Source organism: Apaloderma vittatum, unplaced genomic scaffold, assembly GCF_000703405.1.
Source record: "Apaloderma vittatum isolate BGI_N311 unplaced genomic scaffold, ASM70340v1 scaffold14202, whole genome shotgun sequence".
NCBI classification, from domain to species: domain Eukaryota; kingdom Metazoa; phylum Chordata; class Aves; order Trogoniformes; family Trogonidae; genus Apaloderma; species Apaloderma vittatum.
In genome coordinates this window covers 47,111-69,844 of record NW_009702034.1, presented here as the reverse complement: position 1 = coordinate 69,844, position 22,734 = coordinate 47,111, and the positions used below count along the sequence as shown (strand labels likewise).

Here is a 22,734-nt window from a genome sequence, read left to right as displayed (position 1 = left end):
TACTTGGTTTCAAGTCTGGAAATACAAGAAAGAGGCTGCAGTAGTTGAAGACCCTGTATTTCATCTGGCATAGCAAATGAGATTCAGGAGTGCATGCAGAGATACACACAGGCAGCCTACCAAACAGAACTGTAATTTATGTTAGGGGTCTCTGATAAATGATTTCTTAAAAAAAAAATCTATATAGTTGTGGGTTTCATTATAGGACATTTGCTATCTGAGGATTCCTTCGAATGACACACTTGAACTGCTGGCCTGTGACTAGAATTTTGAGTCAATGTAAAAGTAATTGAAAGAAGCTAAGCTTTCATGCTGCTATCAAGGTGCCTGCTTTTGTATCTGTTTCTTTTCAGTATTGGACCACTTTACAGCATAACACAGTGCCCAGGCAGATTTGTCCAAACACTTGAAAGGGCATACATGCCTGAGTGCAGACTTTTTTTAGGCTGAGCGTAATTATTAGATTGGTAATTCTGAGTTTGCAGCATTTAGCTATTGCTTACTAAATAGAAGTTCAGATTAATCATCTTAGGAGATGTATCTTCATATTTTTTACAATGATGTTCATGTTGCTTTTTACAGTATTTTGTTGTTGCTTTTTATTGGAAAAAACAAATGGAAAGCTTGCAGTTATTTTAGATAAATATTTTACATACTTAGCATTTCCAGTGCTTAGAATTTTTGACAGTGTTATTACATACTGAATATTTTTGTAATGGAGAGCCATTTCATGGACAAATAAGCCAGAATTAAATTTACTCTTTATGTGTAAAATCTGTGAAAGTATAAAACATTGCAGCTATTCTGCACACTTAAGTTAGAACAAAAATGAGACACACTAGGTACAGACAAGGCTTTCTAATTTGGGTTATGCAGTTAATAAATGAAAACTCAGTATGGTATGTGATGGTTAATTTCATGTTTTGCAGGTGGTTATGGTGCCACCGCATTAAATATGAAGCGGGATCCCCTGAAACTCAAAAGTGGAGACACTGAATTTCCAATAACACTTGGTCGAGATGTGTCTGGTGTTGTTATGGAATGTGGCCTGAGCGTGTCTTATTTCAAACCTGGAGATGAGGTGATACCATCAGTCTCTCTTTCTGAGATGTATAGTTAAAATATACTATGAGATACTCAGCTTGTATTTTCCTCTTTAAAAAAGCCCTTTTTTTTATGTGTGTGTTGTTTGTGCTCTAAGCAAGGACTCCCAGGTAGTAAATTATTACAGTGCTTTCTTCCCTGCCTTTTTTGTCTGAAAAACATGATCTTTCCAAGACTTGCTTCTGCAAGTTAATTTTCCATGTGGTTTTTTTTTTAATTTTTGGTCGATATCAGTGGTAACAATAGAGGAATTTATTTATTTTCAAGTGCACACTCAAGATGCTGCTTAATTTTTGACTGAAGATAGAATTCTAACAGGAGGGAATTACCTGTTGGTTTTTTTTGTTTCTTGAGTAACTTAGGGTAGGAATTGTGGCATAACCCAAGAACCACTTCATGAGTCTCCACATAAATACTGATATTGTTTGCTTTCACCTTTGGCAGTTGCTTTCACGTTTCATCAGTTTTAGTAAGGCAAATTCTGATCTGCACCACCCGATCCTCTCCAATCTGAGCTTTCCTGGCATGGAAGTAGCCTGGGTTTTTTTAAAAATTCTGTCTTATACACAGTATAGTACAATTTATTTACATAGTTCTGCAGTCTTTCATGTAGTCAGTCTTGTGATGTTCTCGTTTAAAGTGCAAACTAAAACTAGTTTCTGATAAGCAGTAGTGAAGACATTCTGCAGATTGGAAAAAAAAGGTTTCTTTAGCGAAGAAAACTTTTTTATGTAGGTGCAATCATATGCAAAGCTACAAAAATTGTAATTGTTTTCTGTTTGGTTTTAGGTATGGGCAGCACTCCCTCCATGGAAACAGGGCACTCTGTCAGAGTTTGTGGTAGCTAGTGGAAATGAGGTAAGCCTCCGAAAATGTGCCTAACAGACAACCCCCAAAATTGTAAAGACAGGCATTTTGTTTCTTCAGTGTCTAAGTAACCATTTGTTTCTTACTGCTTCGGTTGATTTAGATCCCAGCTAGTCATGAAGAGGGCTGAAAGTGTGGAATACACAATCTGCAGTTCAGTAAAGTTTGTAGGAAGTATTTCAGTGTCATGTAGGATCTGCCGTGTGACTTCGATATGATGGATTTTATTTCAGGTGTCCTTTAAGCCAAAGTGTCTCAGTCACATAGAAGCTGCCTCCTTACCGTACGTAGGCCTCACAGCGTGGTCAGCGGTTAACCAAGTCGGAGGGCTGAATCAAAGTAATTGTAGTGGGAAAAGGTAAGTAAATAGTTCTGGTGCCACAACTTCATGTTACATTTTTATGCTGATTTACTGCTTCTAAGACATGTCTAACAGTGGTGGAGGCTGTTACACCATGACATTCACAAGGACCAGGTGGCCTGTAGATGTTCAGTCTGCTGAGAGAGAGGCTACTTTAGATAGAGGGAGGCTCAGACGAGGACCCAAACTGAAGTGTACCTAGTCACTTGCTGCTTACTTCCTCTGTGTAGTGACTAGAGGTAGTTCAATATATATATCTCAAGGAATTTATAGAGACTCTGCCTTTCAGGGAGCCGGTTAGCTCAGTGGTTTGAGCACGGTGCTGGCAACAAGGATCAACACCGAGGTTGCGGGTTCGATTCCCGCTCGGTCCCCATGTGTTGCCAGGTCTAGTCGAGAGGTGGCGTCCCTGCCCAAAACAGGGAGGTTGGACTAGATGATCTCTAAGGTCCCTTCCAGCCTAGGCCATTCTATGATTCTATGATTTCCACCCACTAGGCCAGCTATCCAGACTGCCTCTCTGAGTTGTGTTGGCAACTCACAAAAAGGCCTCTCCACCACAGAAGCATGGCTCACTCAGTTGCTCCATGCCTGGTCCATTTGGAACAGACTGGTCTTCAGGTTTTTTGGAAAAAAATGAGCAGGTGACTGGGTTTTGTTTGCCCTGTAGGCCCAGACTTTGATGAAGTCAGGAATGTGGAAGAGAAGAGGAAAACATGCAAGACTAGCAGCCACATCAAATAGAAAAATTGGTTTTGTTTATCAGCCAGTTGATCTGACAAAGGCAGATGCAGGACAGAAGAGGAAAAATACATTGAAAGATTGGAGCAGATACCATTTTTCTCCTTATAATTGAAATTTGCAGGTATTTTGTCCTTCGGTTCTTTGTGTAAATAGATAGTAAGATATTCAGAATGGAAAGAAGGACAGAAGTAAAAGTACTGGAATTGAAAAATCATCTTTAAAGTTACTAGGCTACACCAAAAATTTAGGCCATAAAGTATTGAGCTGTAGGAGTCTAGTCCTCCTACCTGGGGCGTTACTACTGTAATGCAACCTATTGCAAAGGACACTACATTTACTGAAATTCTTCACTCACATCTTTAGAAGATAATTGAGTGAGTGGTTGTTTATATGCCATGGTAGATTTCATCATGAAAATACCAAGTAAAAGTTTTTTCCAAAGATAAATAATGTTTTGGGAAAATGAAATTGCAAAATTTAAAGCAATTTCAAAGAGACATCATTGAAATCGCTAGTGATAAAATTCTACATACATGGCTTTTCTTTTTATTTTTCAGTATTTAGACTTTCTTATTTTCTTAACTTTCACATGTAAATAGAATTAACTTAAAGATATGTTGATAGGCTAGCCTTGCTGCAAGTATCTTTCCAGTCTTCAGGTAAGCATTCAGACTGTTAGAAGTTCAATTCAGACTGCATTTGTATCAGGTCTGTACATTTGACATTTACTTTTATGTTCCCTATAAATATTTAATTACTCTTTCAGAAAAAAAACATTTTAATATACTTATAAAATCATGGTGTTTCCCATCGATAAGTTTTGAATTGTAAAAACCAGCAGAGAATCACTTACTTGAAGCAGCTTTTTCCCTGTGAAAAATGTCTTGTAGGAAAATGCATGAAATGCATTGAAGGGGCTGTCCAAAAATCCATTCTGTGAACTTTGCTTTACTCTCTCAAGGCAATAATTTCAAAAGACAGGAGTTTACATAACTTTTCTAATTTCTTGAAATAATTTAGTATGTTTGTTAAGAAGTTACCTACTTATGTGATATTTTATTAGTTTTTTGTCTCCTGTAGGTGTATGTAAATAGCTGTATAGAAGGGTGTATGTACACACAAGAGTGTGTCTCAGCTTGAAAGAGCAGCTGTATTCCTTGGTGAAAGCTACTTCACTTACACTTTACATCTTAGAAACAGTGAGATTTTTCTGTTGGTGTGTATTGTTTTATTTGCCTTTTTAAGATGGAAGAGTGGCCTAACCAGAAATAATCTGACGGGAGTATCTGCTGCATCTGCACACTATTGTTTTTATGAGTTACCTGAAGCTTCCTCACATTGTTCGTGATTTCACTTACTTCACTATAGCCCCAGTCATTTCTCTGTGACTTTTATCCTATGCCACTGTAATTCATGTCAATATTCTTGCACAAGCCAAAAGTGAATGTTCTTGGTAACCAAAATGTTCAGAATGACTTTGTTGTTTTGAAGTTCTCTGTGGATAATACCTGGAGAGCTTCTCACATGTGCCAGTGTCCAGTTTCAGTGTTGTTGTTCAGACATACTTGTTAAATATATGGCTTGCTGTATTTGCAGAAAGCATGATAAAAACAAACCTGACAATTTGATAAATTCTCAAAAACATTTGCATTAATCTTAAGTAAAGATCTTTTATGTAAAAACAGAGTCAATATTTTGTATGTTTAAGTATGCTAGGCACAAGTGCTGGATTCTGTTACTGCAAGCTATTAAACATACTCTCCTTGTTTATATTGTTACAAGGAAAATTTGAATGATATAATACCCTAAGAAAATACATTTCCAAAGTCTGTGTGTTATTTCATCATTTTATCTGTTGAGAAGTGCAAAGTGAGTGTAGGTTGCAGAACTTCTTGTTATAGGGTAAATCGTAGGATATATGATAGAAATACTTCCTGATGCAGGAATAAATCTCTTAGGGGCATTTTGTTGGCATAATCAAATGGAAATTAATTATATATCTATTAAGAATAATTATATGTTTAGTCAATAAATATAGTATTTTTAATTTAGGATGTAGCTGAGTCACTGACAATTGTTAGTTGTTTATAATTTGGAGAAAATGTTAGTCCTTGATCTGTACACCCACTTGCCACCTCTTATGTCTTTTGGTGGTGTTGGGGACACTGCCCCCCCCACACTTTGACAAGGGTCCTGGCTCTCTGATGCTCGTTTCTGACCACCCCATAGTTCCAAGCAGGGAGTCCTTGATCTGTACACCCACTTGCCACCTCCTATGTCTTTTGGTGGTGGTGGGGACACTGCCCCCCCCACCTTGACAAGGGTCCTGGCTCTCTAATGCTGGTTTCTGACCACCACATAGTTCCAAGCAGGACCCAGGGAGAAGGGCTGAGCTCCCAAATCTCGTGGTATGCTCTTCTGGAGAGATCTGCTGACTCTGATCATTTGAACTGCAGAAGCCTCATGTGGTGCTTGGTGAATCTGACTCAAATTAATGTGCCTCTGTCAGAAGGGGGCAAAGCCTGCGGTGTGAACCTTTGTTCTTTTGAGAGCATTAGTCTTCTCGGATCTCTTTTCAGTTCAAATGCACAAGTTTCTGTGTTAGTTTACTCCTGAGCTCACCCGAGGCTGTGCTTACCCGAGGCATTGCAAACAAACCTGTGCCTGCTTTGGCACTTTCCACCACCTGTGGTCCTTTGGTACCACCCTAACAGGGTCCTGCACCTTCAGATGGTCCCCCCTCTTCCTTGTGTTGTGCCAGACAACATGCCCAGCTGTCCTTGGCACAGTAGAAGCGTGGATCCATTGAGCTGCGGCACGTGGATCTCCTGTGCAGACATGGTTTGTCTCTGAAGTGATGAGCTTTCTTGAAGTCACATGTCCACAATGTGTGGAAAGAGTTTTAAGCAGTAGAAAGTTTAGTAGAAAGTAGCCCACGTAACGTAGGAACAAACCAAATAAGAAAAGTATTTCTGCCGGAAGAATCTCAAAGGCTTTTATTGAAGGGGGAAATATTTAAGTCCTAGCTAAGCAGTTACCCAAACCTGAAAGTATTAACTAAATCCTTGAGCAAAATGTGCATTTTAAAATGACAGCTTTCTCCAAAATTTGTAGTGCAAGAAATGCCCTTTAAGCTAACAGTAAAACTGGAAAGGCAGTTTGACAACGTTTTCTTGGAAGGATTTAGTTGTGACTGTAAGGATAAAGATGGGCTTAACTCGGTATCTGGAATGTAGCATCCCTGAGCCTTTTCGAGTATAATAAAATCTAAATATGAACGTTGCTTCAGGCATCTGCTGTTAGAAGCATGGTTCTGAGGATAAGTACTTTTTGGCAGACTTAAAAGCTGCATGCATTGTGGTTTCAAATTCTTAATCTGAATTTTGCAGCTTGGATCAGTGAAATAGGAAGGAAAGGAATCTGATCAGCTACAAAAGAGGAAGCATTTTAAAATGGATATTGTGACCAAAGCCAAGTCTCTTAGGTTACTTCAAAGAATTTTTGTCAACCAAGACTCCAGATTGTATAGTACAATTTTGCACTGTAAAAAACAATTTTCTTCAGCATCTAGCATGGTGAGATTTAAAACAGGAACATCAACCAACTTCTGAAGATGCTGAAATTTTTCTGGCAAATGGAAGTTCTGAGAAGCGTAATGTTCCCCAGTGCTGTGCCAAGACTTCATCTCGGATCTTCCTTTTGGCCTAGAGTTATCAAATGACTCTAAAGTCTAAGCACTGTCACTTCAGCAGCAAGGCTTTCTTATTAATTCACTTTCTGAAGTTTAGCTATTTATTAAAATACCCGGGTGAAATTTTTCAACAGTGATGAGGCTGCTAGCCGTAAGGTTTTCACACAGCTAAACTTGCATTCATTTTCATGAAGTCAAGGGTAGTAAAGTGCTCAGTTAAAATGAACTCTCACTCGCTAATAATTTGGTAATGCACTCTTTCATTTTCTTGCTTGTGTGCCAGTTTCCACAACATAACATTTACAGGGTCTTGTTGAGATGAATTGAGCTAGGAAAATTCTACTGCTTTTTTTTTTTAAAAAAAAGAAAAAGGCAGATGTCTTTAAATTACTCAAACTTAAACTTGTTTATTGTGAGGCTACTTCATTGTATTTTTGTCTTTCTTTTAGATAAATATTATGTAATATGGGAAAATTATGTTCCATGTATTCTGGAGTTCCCACTCTCCCTATATAAAGTGGTAGTAAACTACTTTTTCTCTTAGATAACACCAATTTATAGAAAATGTTGATAAATCAGATTTATTCTTTTGTTTAAGAGATACAACAGTGGAGCCTGGGAGATAGAAAGGATCTTAACTGATTTTGTCCCAACCTAAGCAGTTACGTTTGGGAAAGTGAGGACAGGGACAGGGGTTTTGGGTGATAAAAGTTCCTGCCTGACAGCTCCACTGCCTGGATTTAGTGGAAAGCACATATGAGGAAGTCTCTTTGGCTGTGCCGAGATAATGCCCTTGGCGCAGGAAACCTGATCAGCAATGTTAGGTCGCATTATTTGCTATCCAAAGAGTTAACCCCTGGGTAACATTGAATGGCAAGTACAATCTTTTGCTTAAAATAATTTGGTGCCAGAGATTTCTAAGAAGCATGGGAATACATAGGTACTAGAGAGTTTATTTAAAGAACTATTTAATATATTTTAATTTTCTCTTGCAGAGTATTAATATTAGGAGCTTCAGGAGGAGTTGGTACATTTGCTGTACAGGTAATATAAACCAGCATGCCCTAGATGCATCTTTAAACTATTCCATATGAAAAAAAATAACGGAAGGAAATTGAGGAAAGGAATAGCACAATAGCAAGCTGCTGACTGATCTGTCTGATTGATATTTCCAAAAGCAAAGTATTTCCAGATTTATTGTTTTCCATTTGTTATGTTGTATTAGTTTAAAGTAGGAAGCAAGGACTTTCCAGGAAAGGAGTTGTGAGTGTAGGTTTCACAGTTTGGGTGCAGGAAATCTCTTAGTTGGTGAACTTGAAATACGTAGCCTGTTTTCATTATCTTTCAGTCAGCTCTGCTCCATAGGTATGAAAGGAACTTAGTGTATGAGTAGAAAAACTGATGGAGAATGAATTTATCATCTACTGTAACTGTTATAGGTGGTCAAATAATATAGAATCAGGGAATCATTAAGGTTGGAAAAGACTTTTAAGATCATGAAGTCCAACCATCAGCTCAACACCACCATGAGTATTAAACTGTACCCTGAAGTGCCATGTCTCCGTGTTTTTTGAACACCTCCACGGATGGTGACTCCACCAGTTCCCTGGGCAGCTTGTGCCGGTGCCTCACCACTTCAGTACAGAAACTTTTCCTAATATCCAGTCTAAACCTCCCCTGGTGCAACTTGAGCCTGTTTCCTCTTGTCCTGTGAGGGTCACCAGGGTTTTAAGTGCAGTATATGTAAAGCACAGTGGCTTAGATTGACGTTCTCTCACTGTCTGTGCCCTGCTGCCCTGTTGTCTGTCTTCATTCCAGGAGCTCTAAACTTTGGAGGGTCAACATACTCTTCTCTTGATCTTGTTCTTGCAGAACATCCTCTTTCTATGTTCCCAATGAATTTGGAGATTTTGATTCTAATCGGCGTCATCTTATGCTGAAACATCTTTCTCTTGAGAATATGAAAAAAATAGAGAAGTTGGGTGATTGCAACACTCTGTTCCATGTTACAAGACCTTAAAGACATTGTTTTAAAATAGGTTTACAGGAGAATTTTTAGTGACAAGCTGTTTGCCTGATCCATTGTAAAGCAGGTGGCTAAATCAGATCAGTGTGAAAGGCTGACTAGCCACTGAATAGTCGTGATTTCTACCTGCATAACCCCAAGTAAACTAAATTAATTAATCCAGCATAAATGCAAAAAAAGATTACTGTGAATGAAAAATGAGATTACAAAAGAGATAAATAACTAAAAGTCCTTTGCTATAGCTTTTGGAGTAGAAGATAACTTGATATCCTCTTTGTGTTATATCTGAGATCACTTCCTTATTTTTCTTGTCATTAATATTTAAGCTATTTACAGTAAGATAGACTTAACAAAATATTTAATGAATAGGTAGATATAAAATAGTTTCAAATTAAAGATTTTAAAAATATAATGGTTGATCTGGTAACTGTTTGGCAACTTGGACAACACCTTTAGTTGTCAGATTCAGATGGCACACTGAGTATTTTATTTGAAAGCTTATTTAGCTTGAGACCTGGTATCTGTAAGTGGCGTTAAGAAAAACACCCTCCTTCCTCCACACCAACTCCTCCTTCCCCCAAACGCTCTTCAATACTGATGAATTCTAACCCGTGTTTGTCTATGGGTATGTGACAAGTTATCCTGACTCCCCACTCCCTGCTGAAGATGCTTATTTATTATATAAATTTAATGACGTTTTGGCTGTGTAAGTTGTCAGTTTTTCACTAAATTTTAAACTTTGGACTTTCTGTTTTCTGTTGTTTTTTTTTACTTGTTTTTAGCTAGTGAAGGCCTGGGGTGCTCACGTGACAGCAGTTTGTTCTCAGGATGCCAGCACACTGATGAAAAAGCTTGGAGCAGATGATGTGATTGATTACAAATCTGGAAATCTGGAAGAGCAGCTTAAAACATTACCCTTGTACGTGTTTGTATTGCTTAATACTGAGATGAAGGAGTTGGCGGTCAGACCTTCTGCCTTTTGATTGCTTGATTCCAGTCTGTTACAAATCCCTCTTTTTTCTTTTTTTTTTCTCCTTTTTTTTTTGTTTTTCCCCATTTCTAAAGCGTTACTTTGTAAAGCAAATTAATCCCAGCCCTTTTTGAATGCAGTTTGCCAAGTGAGTGGTATCCCAAGCACAGATTTCAGTGTAAGACTAAGCCAGTTAATTGGGCTTGTGGAGGCAAGCTCCCTTTCACAGGCTTCTTTTCTGTGACTGTGATTTGATCAGTTTTGTCAGCTTCCATGCAAGGTTCTTGGAGCATTTACAAAGCATGAATAAATTAAAATAAGTCTCAGAAATGCTATGTCAGGTTAGTAAATAGTAAAAGTGATCTTCTGGAGGGAAGGACTATGTCATGAAGTTGTTAAGTGACTTGCCAGAAGGTCTTTAGCCACTATGCAACTCAACTGGGGGTAAATTTCTCTTCTGTGACATTGGGTAGGGCTTCCTCTGTTAAACAATCCCACTTAACTTGTCATGGCAGTTATGTTTAAAGTAGCTCAGGGTTTTTCTCTAGAAAGGAAGTCCTTTTTTGCTTTTGTAATGTTGCCATCTGTTTAAACTTGGTTTGCTGTGACTTGGATTTGAATATGGTATTTACATTGCTCTTTTTGGCTAGATTGAATTAACTTTCTGGGAGGGGAAATCGAAGCTGTTCAACCTATGAAAGCATCTTACTGATAACTGTGCTAGGAAGGCCTGTGCCTTTTAACTGTGGTGCGGTTTTCAGCAGGCCTGAGGTCAGCTGTGAGGGTGCTGGCACTGTCTGTGTGAATAGGACGTACATTTAGCAGTGCTAAATTTGTCTTTGTGCAGTTCAGCATCTTAAATACTAAACACCCATTCTGGCAAGTGACCCTTTTTTTGAGGAGATACCAGCAGCACCAGCCTAGGGTGCAGTTTTATGGTATAGCTCGGCTGATCAGTCAGGTACACTGAGAGGGATGTTCTGCTTCCCTCCCCTTTTCAGTTGTACTGACACTTCAGACCCCACAGCGAGCTGGTTTTTCCTGAAGCATTAGTATTCATGCTTTTAGTTTCTCCTGTTGGCAGTTAATTGTTAGGTTGAATGAACTTTAACATGAAATCACATTCCTCTAAGACAGGCAGGAAAGCTGTCTTTCCAGAGATAAGAACTTTTCACTTTAATTTGCATAAAGTATTTTCCCTCCTATTTGTATGTTATTAGATGTATTTGTATATACATATCTGTTGCAATCTGGAGATTGCTGGAAATTTACCGATGCAAATGAGAATGAGCTGTGCCATCTAACAGAATAGGTGTATGGCTCGCTTTTGCCCTATTCAGCCTTTACTGGCTCACATGCTGGGATAATGAGAAGGAATGCGGAAAAGATGGCTTGTTGCCAGAGGCTGCATGTACCCATTCCATGGAGGGAATGTTTTAGACACTGTGGCTTGTTAGGTTCTATGTTTAATAGGGCGATGCAAAGAAAAGAGCTGCGAGTAGAGGTAAAATGCCCCCAAAACAAATAAAGAGGTAAAAAAAAAAAACTTGTAGAAGTGAAGCTGAGAATTGAGTCACAGAAAAAATGTGAGATAAGGGTTAGTAATTTTTTTATGGAACTTTGGCCACTGGAAGTTACTTTCGTGTGAGCACAGCATGTACAGGAGATGTTCCTGGTCAGGGTGTGAGTCCAGACTAGTTTTTACGTGAATATACCATATTGTTCAGTGCTAGGACCAGACATCACAGACTGTTCCAGTAGTCTCAGTGGTAGGCTGGAAGAGATAGAGCTCTAGAAAGTGTTAAGCAATCAGACAATGTAGGTGTGCACCTAAGGATCTGCTTTTTGGAGTTTAAGTGCAGTTCAGGTTGTCTAAATAGCTTGTGTCTGCTATGCAGTGAATGGGCAATAACCTGTACATTTACCTGCTGTTGTACAGTAAATTGGGTTTTTGCTCAAGTCTTGGGACTTTATCACTGCTCTCTTGCAGGCAGATGATTTTATTGCATTGCACTGATACGTCAAAAATGTAAACTATAGCAAATGCCTGATATGAATTAGCTCAATGGTGATGAAGTTGTTTTTCCCATATCAAGATTTTAAACCTGTTCTTTACATGTCTGCAGATTTGATTTCATCCTAGATAATGTTGGTGGATCTACTGAGAAGTGGGCTCTAGATCTCCTGAAGAAATGGTCAGGAGCAACATATGTTACCTTAGTGACACCTTTCATGATCAATATGGACAAGCTTGGAGTGGCTGATGGCATGTTACAAACAGGAGTCACTGTTGGTTCCAAAACCGTTAAGGTAATTGGCAAAATCCTACGTACTTTAATATTTTGTAGTACTCTGCTGCTTCCTTTGTGGCTTAGATGCTAGTCATGTGGCTCATCTAGAGGCATCAGTTGCATTTTCCCCATATAATCTTATGTATACTTTAGATGCATTTTTATTCTTTCTTGCACTGCAAAAAAAAAAAAAAAGTGTGTCGGGGTGGTGCTGATTTGGTGTGTGCAGTAGCTTGGGCTGCTTTGAAGTTTTGATTCCTTATTGGGCTTTTTGTTGTGGCCTTTTCCATACGGCCTCCCTGGTTAGTCCTGCTGACAGCTGGGGTTTCATAGTAAACAGGGCAAATCCCTGCCTCAGTGAAAGGAGGGTAATTTTGCTACTTGCTTTAGGCTGGGCAGGCTTTCTCTCAAAACTTTTTTCCATGACTGATTCTCTTCATCCTATTCCAGCTCCAGAGAATAACAAAAGTAGTTGAGGGTGGCTAGAAAGTCTTTCATCTCTCTAGATCGTGATGCTGATGTTTCTGGTTTTCATAAGTGGATCTCAAAACATTCTGCCAGTGGCCAGATCAGTGAGGTTTTTTAGAACTCTCCTCTTTCTTCTCTCAACTTGTGTCCTTGCTCTGCAAATGAATGCTTTTCAGGCAGTTGCTATGGTATCGCTGTGATGGCATGGTTGAATTGAGATTCTAAGTCCTGCACCAATACCTTCAAAGGAAAGCTCAAAAACAAAATGAAAAGACTGGAAAGGAATAATGTGATATTATTTCTCGGCGTGCATGTTTCCATGATGAGGAGCACTGTATGCCACGTATTAAAAATCCTCTCTTTTTGGCAGATGATTGCTCTTACTCCCGTATTGACTTACTCAGAGGAGGTCCTTGTGCTTCTGAGATCTTCCCAAAATGCTTTTTGTGTGAACTGCCATCTGCCGTTGGACAGTGATTACTTTGGCAGGTGTGATGGTGGAAAATTTAATCACTGCCACTGAGGCAGAAGGTTCTAAATGTTACATTGCTGGGTCTATTTCACCCCTTTTTGTGAATATGCATAAACATACAGCACCATTCTTCTCTTACGTAACAAATAATGCTGTTTCTAGCTGCAGAGGCAACAAGGTGGTTGTTTTTCTCAACTAGCTGACTTGTGCAATTGGACACGAAATTCACCCTGATCCTATTGTGGTAATGCAACATCCCTGTCTGTACATTTAATCCACGTGCTTAGGTGACATGTTTTTCAGACGTGACATTTTTTTCAGACACTGGCTTACAATTTCCATGGCTTTTCCTTAAGTTACTTCTCTAGTGCTTCTCTCATTAATTTTAGTTTCCATTTCATTTTCCTCTCATGATATTAAAATATATTTGTGGTCTTTTTTGCAGCACCTCTTTAAAGGAGTCCATTATCGGTGGGCGTTTTTTATGCCAAGTGGCCCAAATTTGGATGAAATAAGAGAACTAGTTGATTCTGGAAAGGTATGTCAGTAATGGTTATCTGAGTATTTGTGCTGAAAGAGGTGTTGCTTTGACTCAAGAGTAGCGTAATTCACAATGAGGGAATAAAATGTTATGAGAGTCACAGTGTGGAAAGCTACTTTAGAATTGACTTGCCCCAGCTTCTGACTTCTGCCTTTTGCATGGAATTTAGGAGTTCCTAATCCTTAAGACTCTGTACTCTACCTGTTTTTGAAAACACAGAGATTACTACTAAGTTGTGAGGAAGGAACATCCAGTGATTGTTTATTTTGGCCATTGGCAATCATTTTGCCTGAACTCTGGTGCTAAAAATTACATGGTTTAAGTGGCTTCATTTGGTTAGAATGAACATGGCTCTGTGTATCTGCATGTGCAAAATTGCTCTGGCCTGAGTGATCAGGAGTCCTGCCCATACTGTGCACAGAACTAGAATATTCAGCTTATTGCAGGTCATAGACAATTTACATTGGCAGAGTGGTGACAAGAAATCTTGTGCTTCGTTATTTCAGTGCTTCAGGGTATAATGTTTATGCTAGTTCAGCACAGTGACTTGGAATATCGTGAGCCTTGGTCAGCTTCTGGAGAGTCTCTTAGTGGACTTGGGGGAAGGGCATGAAGTGGCAGGTGGATTACTGCTTTTCTGGCCTTTTCAGGTTTATGAGCTTGTGTGTGAGAGTGAGTGTTGATTGTCTGTTTACTGGGCTCTGTGGTGCTGTAGGTCCTGGTAGTGTCCTCTTAGTATCATAGAAAAGTTTTGGTTGGAAGACGCCTTCAAGATCGTCGAGTCCAACCTTTGTCCTAGCCCTAGCAACACCACTAAACTATGTCCCTCAGCACGACATCTACCTGTCCTCTTTTTTATTTACTTCATGTTGGCAAAATTCCCAAAGTAGAGAATATGGATGACTGCTGTTAATCTTTCTACGTGGTACCTACAGAAGAGGAAGCAGAGTCTGCCATGACTGCTGGTAATTCCAGTATGTGAACTGTCAGGCCACTTGTGCTTAGAATTTGTGCATATTAGTAAAATCAAGACCTCTCAAAGTTTTAGTGTTGATCTTCTTTTTCCCTATGTATTATAGAATCATAGAATAGACTCATAGAATTGCTAAGGTTGGAAAAGACCTCTAAGATCATCAAGTCAAACCGTCAACGCAACGCCACCATGATCACTAAACTATATCCTTCAGTGCCACCTCTACATGTGTTTTGAACGCTTCCGGAGATGTCACCACTTACCTGAGCAGCCTGTTCCAATGCTTCACGACTCTTTCAGTAAAGAAACTTTTCCTAATATCCAGTCTAAACCTCCCCTGGCACAACTTGAGCCCATTTCCTCTTGTCCTATTGCTTGTTACTCAGGAGAAGGGACCGGCACCCACCTCACTACAGCCTCCTTTCAGGTAGTTGTAGAGAGTTTGAAAAAGAGTTGTACAATTGCTTTTGTACTTGAGGCCTGATGGCTCCTATTTGCCACCTCAGTGCTACCGATCAGAGTCTTGGATTCAGCCACTCCCGTTCCTCTTGTCAGGACCAGAGTGCTGCTGATGCAGCCAGCGGAAACGTGTTTCCTAAAATGTTGCCTCCTGCTAAACAGAGAGTGCAGCAGCTGTGGTGAAGTGTGTTCCTGGCTACTGCTCCACTTTGTATTGTGGCCGGTGCTGTAGGCACTATCCCATGGCCAAGAAAGAAACCCTAGAAGATGCTCCTCATCCTGTGGTTGCATCCAGTCACACTACTGATTTGTAACTAAGAAACAGAAATGCCCTTGTCTTTGTTCTTACCATTTGTCCTGATTCTTAGCCAGTCACAACTTGTTTAGTGTTCTCCTTCTGCCTTGTATGCAAAACAAATGGAGGGTATGCCCACGAAAGCCTCTTGGGAAACACCTGTTTATGCAATAGAGACAGGGATTAATGGGTGTTCTCTGCCTAATAATCTGGACAGGTGAATTGTAATGCCATTTAAAATGTACGTCATACATATATGAATGTCCTGATGTACTCTTTGTTGTAAGATGATCATGAAGACAAAGATGTTTGCTTGGTCTTTTATTCCCTGTGCAAAAACAGGTCGTAATGTCAGACTTTTGCTGCATAGTCATTATTCTAGCATCATTTTACTCTGTTTTGAAGTGTTATAAATACCATTTAGTTCCTGGTGATCTCTAGATGTCCCTTCCAACCTCTAACATTCTATGATTCTATGATAATTGAGTACTTGGCCTTTTCTAAACCCTGATGGAGTAAGGCAGGCTCAAAAGACTCCTCAGTGTCATAAGAGGGAGCACTGAGTATGCTCTGTGTTACTGCTGGACCGTGATAGGATGTGGGTTAGCTTGCAGCCCTACAGAAATTTGAAATTTTCATTTAAATTCAGTGCCATTTCAATGCAGTGCAGGTGTGTGCGCGCAGTATTTCTGGTGGCTTAATGCTCTTTCCTTCACAGCAGAGTTGCATCCGATGGGTTGGTGGGTGAAAGCTGATTTCGCAGAAGGAAGGCTAAAGGACGAGTGTCTGATCATTAAATGAACAGATCATTCACTAGATAAATGCTACAGTGCAGGCACACACATAAGAAAAACAGTCACATGCCTATATTCATGTAATTTATGCCTATATGAATGTAATTTGTGTGTAGTGTTGATTATACATTTTGCTGCAGACACTAGATGCTTTGGACTTAGCATCTGCTGTCGTGGTCTGGAGGATGGGATGCCGACTGTTCTTTGGTCCTGCTGCTGACTTCCTGTGTGGCGCTGTACAAATCACATTCTGCTCCCTTAATTTCTCTCTATACTAATGAGGGCTAATGCCCTTTGTCCACCTTTGGTGATTTGCTCTGAGACACCCCGTTAAAATGTGGAATTCAGTTGCTTTCTATTGCTAGTCTTTACTATTTGGGAAATAAGTAACATAGATGGATATGATCATCTGCTTTGACATTACTTGGGTTTTGAGTGGTTTGGACAGCTGTGATTTAAGGTGGCTGGCACAGGTTATCACAGCTTCTTGACTCTGTATTCTAACCCGTGTACATTGATTTGCTTCCAGTTCATCTCGTTACAGCTCTGCAAGTAATTTTTTCTCTGGCCCTTGTTGCACAATTGTTGCAGATTTCTCTCATCTAAATACCAAACAGCTAATGTAATGTATGGAGTCCTTGAGCATTCTCCAAATCTGGCATTGCTAGATGTGGCCTTCTGTGCAGTAATTCCAGTCTTTGTCTTTATGGCTGTGCTAAGGTGTCCTGAGGTTACTTGCCCTTGGGTGGTGCTGGCTTTACTCTTGGCTGTCTGAAAAAGGACACTGGGGTAGCGATTCTGTAGTTCAGTGTCTAAGTTGACTAGATATTAGTGCGTCTTCCCATTCTCTTTAGTCACACTCATTCCAACATTCATCATTCTCCGTGCTAAATTGCAGAGCTTGCACTTTTTATTTTCCCTTTTTAAAAAATTTTGTGTTTTCTTCTTGCAGTGTTTTTGCTTGCCAGTTCGGTTGGCTAGAGCCCAGAGATGTTGATCAAGGAGTGGTTGCCAAAAGCTCTCTTCAGTCCTTTCTCTTTCAAAATGAACTTTTATCTTCATTTTGTCATGGCCACCAAAAAAACCCACTGTGATTTTGATTAAAACACGTCCTCTCCTCTTCTTCTAGGTCGTGGTAGCTTGCTTCTGCTCTTTATGAAAGTGCTGTGTGGTTACATCATAAAGTGTCAGTGAAGAAGACTAATGGAAATTTTGCATACTGTGGAGAGATAGGGTTTGAGTATGTAAATTTACATAAACCACAATGAGGTCTGCAAAAATTTCATCGTATACCGGGTACTTCATCAAATGTGTTGCCTCAGCCTAATGGAATTGCATATTCTGTATAAAGTCAGTCCTAGTGTTCTGAGCTCTAGTCCCCTAGTGCAGGAGGGAATTAGGTCCAGTGCGGCAGTGAAGTGTGGGGTCAAGACAGCTCTTGTCTGTTGTGAAGTTAGTTTGCCAAGACCTGGGGGGTCATGCAGGTCATGCAAGACTATTCCAATATATAGATACAAACCAGAAAATTTGCTTTCATATATAAATATATATATACACACACTTATAACTGTACTAAAGTTTGTTCTGTCATAATTATATGATAGCATTGCCCCAGATTGCTTTAATTATCATCATAAATAACAGGACAACTACTATGAATATGACTGCTAGGCAATTTCAGAAGAGAGAGTTGCTTTTTGCTTTAGTTAATAGTTTTTCGGCATGGTTTGGTAGGTAACTAAACCCAGGATCTTCCTCATTTCTGCTGATTTCAGCTTGGGCTAGGTTGGCAGACGCTACAGTTCTGGGCTCATTGCAGTTTCTTGCTGCTCTCGTGTTCCATAGAGGTTATTCTGTCAGGGCCAGTTAATGAACTAGAGAATTTTTTTAAGCCTCTTCTGCGCTCCAAACCATACCCTGATAGCCTGTTTAACTGGGGTTTATGTTCCAGCATTTTACTAGGTGTAGATGACACTAATGAGTTCCTGTGGGCTGCTGTTGAGAGGCTCGATATGAAAGAGGATACTTTGGCTTGAAAAACAACCAACCAATGCCTGGTGAAATACAGTTGGTGAGATGACGGTGGAAGTAGACCCCAGGACACGGGCCTTCTGTTCCTGTGTCTTTACCACTGCACCACTGTTCTTACTGGCGTATGAGTCTGGATTGTTGGATCGTTCTTACTTCTGTTAGGCATTTGGCACAGAAATACCATGTACCTGATGTCCTTTAATGTGGTCTTGAATGAAGGTGTGTATTCTCTGAAATACCATCAAAACATGGTACTACGTAGTTGCAACCCATGTAACATGTGACCAGAGCGAGCTGTACCAGAAGGTAAAAACTTTAATCCTTGTCTTCGCTGGGGATTGACTCCAGCACCTAATGTTGGCAAGCAGTTGGAATTTCAGCGTACATTGTTGCACACCATTTTAAGGGGTGAGAAGGATGAGGATGAAGACAGGGGAGGGATTAAGACCCAAAGAACATGCAATTTGAATACAGCAGTGAAGGAGATGCTCAGCTAAAGGGAAGAAATGACAGAAACAGCTTTTTCCTTAAAACGACAGTGAAGTACTGAATAGCTAACTAAACGTCTAGTAACAGGCCAGGGGCTCTTCTTTGTGATGATTTCTGTTCAAATCTCTCATTGACATTGAAGGGAGACTCTCATTGAAGGCCCAAGCAGAGTATCAAGCCGTGGTTTTGTGCTCATATACTGCATTTGGGCCTGGTGGTAATTTCTGGAGGAAGGCAGCCTTTATCTTCTCTAATTCTGCTAGTGGGAATGGCAAGCAGGTCTCTTCCATTACAGCAAGCCCTCGGGGGGATTTTAATGTCTGGTGGAGCACATGACAGCTCTTCTCTGGTGCGTGTGTGAGTACCTGTTTATTCCCAAAGCGTGTACACAAGCCGTGAGCAGACTCTACTTCCCAAGGCGTGAGCGGTGAGCGAGTGCTGGGAGGTGGGGTCGTGGTAGCTTGAGGTGCTCTGCAAAGCGAGGCTGCCCTGCAGTTTGGACACGGCCATCCTTCACGAACCTGGGAGAGAGCCAATGCACTGTCATTGCCCTTGGAGCGAGGGAACTTATTTTTTTTTTCCCCACTCAGAACGAGGCGTGCTCTGAGGGCTGCCGAGGTTGGGTTCGTGTCTCTCCTGAGAATTCCAAGGCTCTAGCTCTCCCTCCAGCGACAGGACGCAGCGCCACGCTCACTGCAGTGACTTGCTGCTAACAACGGGTCAAAGCTGCCTTTGTTCCTTTCGTGTTTCCTCGCGTGTCCCCTCCTGATAAGTTCAGACTGTGCCCTTGCTACCACACAGTTGGGGACCTTCAGGGGCGGGCTGGAATTTGCCGTGAGCGGGAGGGCGTTCCTGCCGACCAGCCAACTCCCGTCGCCCCGTGCGGGGTGGGTGGGGTTGGCCGGCCCTGCCACTTCAGCATCAGCAATTGCTCTTTTCATTTTTCCAAACACGTGAGTTCATTTCAAGAGACCTGAGATTCGTTTCTATAGCATGTCCTACATCGGAGAGAATGAAGAGGAAGAACGTACCTTTCAGGCCCAATCTGTTTTCAGATAAACATTTCAATGCGGGTGTGTGTAATCCTTTCTCTCCCAGACTTTAGTTTAATCCCTTTTCCCTGAACAAATAGGTGTCCTCTGGCAAGGAACTGATGCGTGGCTGTAAATAGGCAGTGTTTTTATTATCCAGTTAATCTCCATTTATTATCACACATTCAACAAACAGCAAATGCTCCCCTACTTGTCTGTTCACAGGAAGAAATTTTATCTTAGTCAGTGGATTATGGTAAAGGCTGAGTGAATCACTGTGCTGCAACACGGTCAGCCCTTTCAGGGTTATTCAAACAATGGGACTGACCAGCCAGCCAGATAAAATGTTTAATGCTCTAGATTGTCAGGATCATCAATTTAGTATTCACGTCTCTCTATAGCACTGCCTAAAGCCAGCGTTTAAATGGAGCTAGAGGTTACATCAGTGTAGCAGATGGGCTCTGAGCATGTGGTGGCTGCAGTGCACATGGTGTTTTGAACTGTGAGGCTGAATTCAGGGTTCCTCTGAATCCCTGTGTCACCACTTTTCAAATGCGATGCTCTGAACTTTACCTAATAGGCTGAGGCCATAACACGCCTCAGTCTGTCAGGGTTACGAGCTGCAACCTACTATAAATACTATAAATAACTGCATGGAGCAGAGCACTCAAGTGTTTTGTTCATTTTTTCTCAGCTGTGGCACGTGTCTGAAATTAACTTCTGCCTTTCCCTGGAATCCCTTGTGCTTCACATCCCTTGTACTGCTTCACTGTTTTCTTCCCCAAATACCTTTCCCCTTCTCCCAGCCTCTTGCTGGGAGTCATCCACATCTGCTCCAGGAGGCTGAGTTTCTATAGTCTTCTTCCTTAACTGAAGCACAGCTTTGTACGTAACTGGCGTTAAGAGTAAGTACTTGTACAAGTGCTGCACTTGTGCTGGATTCAGCACTTGATTACTGAATTGTATTTTTTTTCTCAAGCTTATGCTAGAAAAGCGAGGGTTGGTCTTCCTCGAAGCAGTCAGTGATCAGCAGCACGCTTCTCCTGCTGCTGGTCACAGCAGCTGCAGTTTACTCGGACGCTCAGTTTACCCAAAGCCATTGCCTCACTCTGTTTTTTTGCTGCCCTGGGTCCACATCCCTGACTTTGCTGATGTCTGTTCTGTGCTGGATGCTGACCAAACACAATTTTGTCTTGATCATTCCCAATCCCACAGTTCTTCCTCGGTTGAGCAGCAGAAAGTGTTACGCGGAATCTTTGTGGCTGTCCTCTGCTGTGCTACTACTGGCTTTGGTAGAGGTTTGTTTAGAGATTGCCTTGGCAGAACAAGTGGAAGAAATTACGCAGCCTTGTAGCCTGCAGCGTGACAAGTTTGAGGCACTTATTTGCACAGTTGCTCTCATAGTGATTTGGTTGCTAATTCTGACTTTCTCTGTGGAGGGGGTTCACTCACTCCTACTTTTCTGCCATGTGAAGTTTCACGCTGCTGCTCGGCTTGCTTTGGTAAAACAAAACCTAGTGACAAGATCAGGAAATGCTGCAGCGTAAGAGATTACTGATGTCTTGAATTATTGTTACCATACAAGCAAAAACCAGTAGTTGTTTTATTGCAATGAATGGACTTCAAGGTAAGGCACTGTGCACAAATCAAGAGAAAATTTAGAGAGTGGAGAAAAGGACCTACATGAGCACAGCCAAGCAGCAGATTGCATTTGTTGTGCTGTTGGGCGGGGTGCTGGGTAGTCAGTGCTGCTGCTTGGAAAATGTTTGCAATATGAAAATCTTTCCTTGGCAGTACTGCGCCTTCAGCTTCTAAGCAGCATGTCTGAATACATACCTACCCCTTGCCTTCTGGTAAAAGTAAGCAAACCTTTCAAAAGACACAAGTAACAAGGATAATTTTCTAGCACAGTGAAGAGGGGGGTTAGGATGTTTGGGAGGAGTTAGGGGAGGTGCTTTGGAATACAGGAGCATCCACGTTCTCAGAACTTCACGATAGAAAATGTCTCTTTCCTTGGACCAGCAGTTACAAGTATTTTTCAGAAGGAGCTGTGATTCCCTCTGCCTCTGTTGGTACACTGTGGTGTCTAAAGGAAACACTTGCAGAGTTTTCAGGCTCCTTAGTTAATAATGGGGACAGGGAACATAGTAGTTTTACCTTCATTAGTAGAAATGAGTCTAAAACAATCCAGAAGGCTACTCTACAAAATGAATGCCAAAATAGCAGTCAACGCAAGCCGAGCTTAATGATGTATGCCTGCTGGCATACACAGTGGCTGAGTTTCCAAGCTCATCGAAATGATTCAGCAACAAATGTGGATTTTTTTTTTTTTTTTGTACTTCAGTTGTGGCCAAGTCTTTTAAAAATACCGATATGCAGAGAGGCCCTAGATTCATAGGTATGTTTAAAAAACATTACCTTTTGAAAATTCTCCAGTTTCATGAGAAAAGCAGTAGCTAAATATGAGAAAAAAATGTTCCTTCCTTTTCTTCAGTGTATCATTGTGGACAACAAAAAGTTGAAACATGGTGTCAGCTTGTAAGGGGAGTTGGAGTCTTGCATAGTGACAGGTGAGGGCTGAGCTGTGCCAGCAGAGATGTTTCAAAACTTGGGCAAAGAGCAGCAGAAAGCCTTTTCCTGCATGCAGAGGGGTCCCCAAAAAAGTTTACATCTAGTGACTACATCATTTGGCATCTTCTGCCCTAAATACTATAACAAATCCTCCTCCCTTTGTTTATACAGTTTTGAAGTGTAAAGGTGATATATTATTCCTAGTATTGTGACATTTTTTCTTTATTCTGTAGATTCAACCAGTTATTGATGAAGTCTTCTCTTTTTCGGAAGTTCCAAAGGCCTTTCTGAAATTGGAAGGAGGACATGCACGTGGAAAAACAGTGATCAATGTAATCAGTAAATAATAAAGTATCTCTAATCATTATTCTGCCCGCAGTCAGTCCTTTACTGGTAAATTACACCTGAATGTGAATTGGTACTTAGCAACTGCTCCTTCTTTAAAAGCTCACACAGGATGCATTATTTTTTTTAAAAGGTTATATGTTAGGAAAGTCTCTTTGCTTCCTTCACACACTGCCTGGCTCTAACTGTTAATATGCAGACAAGAAATACT

The 22,734-nt window shown here is 40.7% G+C and overlaps 1 protein-coding gene across 1 annotated transcript; it reads left to right on the top strand.

Moving 5' to 3' along the window:
• Positions 1–929: 929 nt before the first annotated feature.
• On the top strand, positions 930–22,536 carry RTN4IP1 (reticulon 4 interacting protein 1; the record flags this gene model as incomplete). The annotated part of the gene is made up of 8 exons (XM_009879388.1): positions 930–1,081; positions 1,894–1,962; positions 2,205–2,329; positions 7,763–7,811; positions 9,576–9,712; positions 11,890–12,073; positions 13,440–13,532; positions 22,412–22,536. Coding segments are annotated over 8 exons (923 nt in total), but the record flags the coding sequence as incomplete, so codon positions are not given.
• Positions 22,537–22,734: the final 198 nt, after the last annotated feature.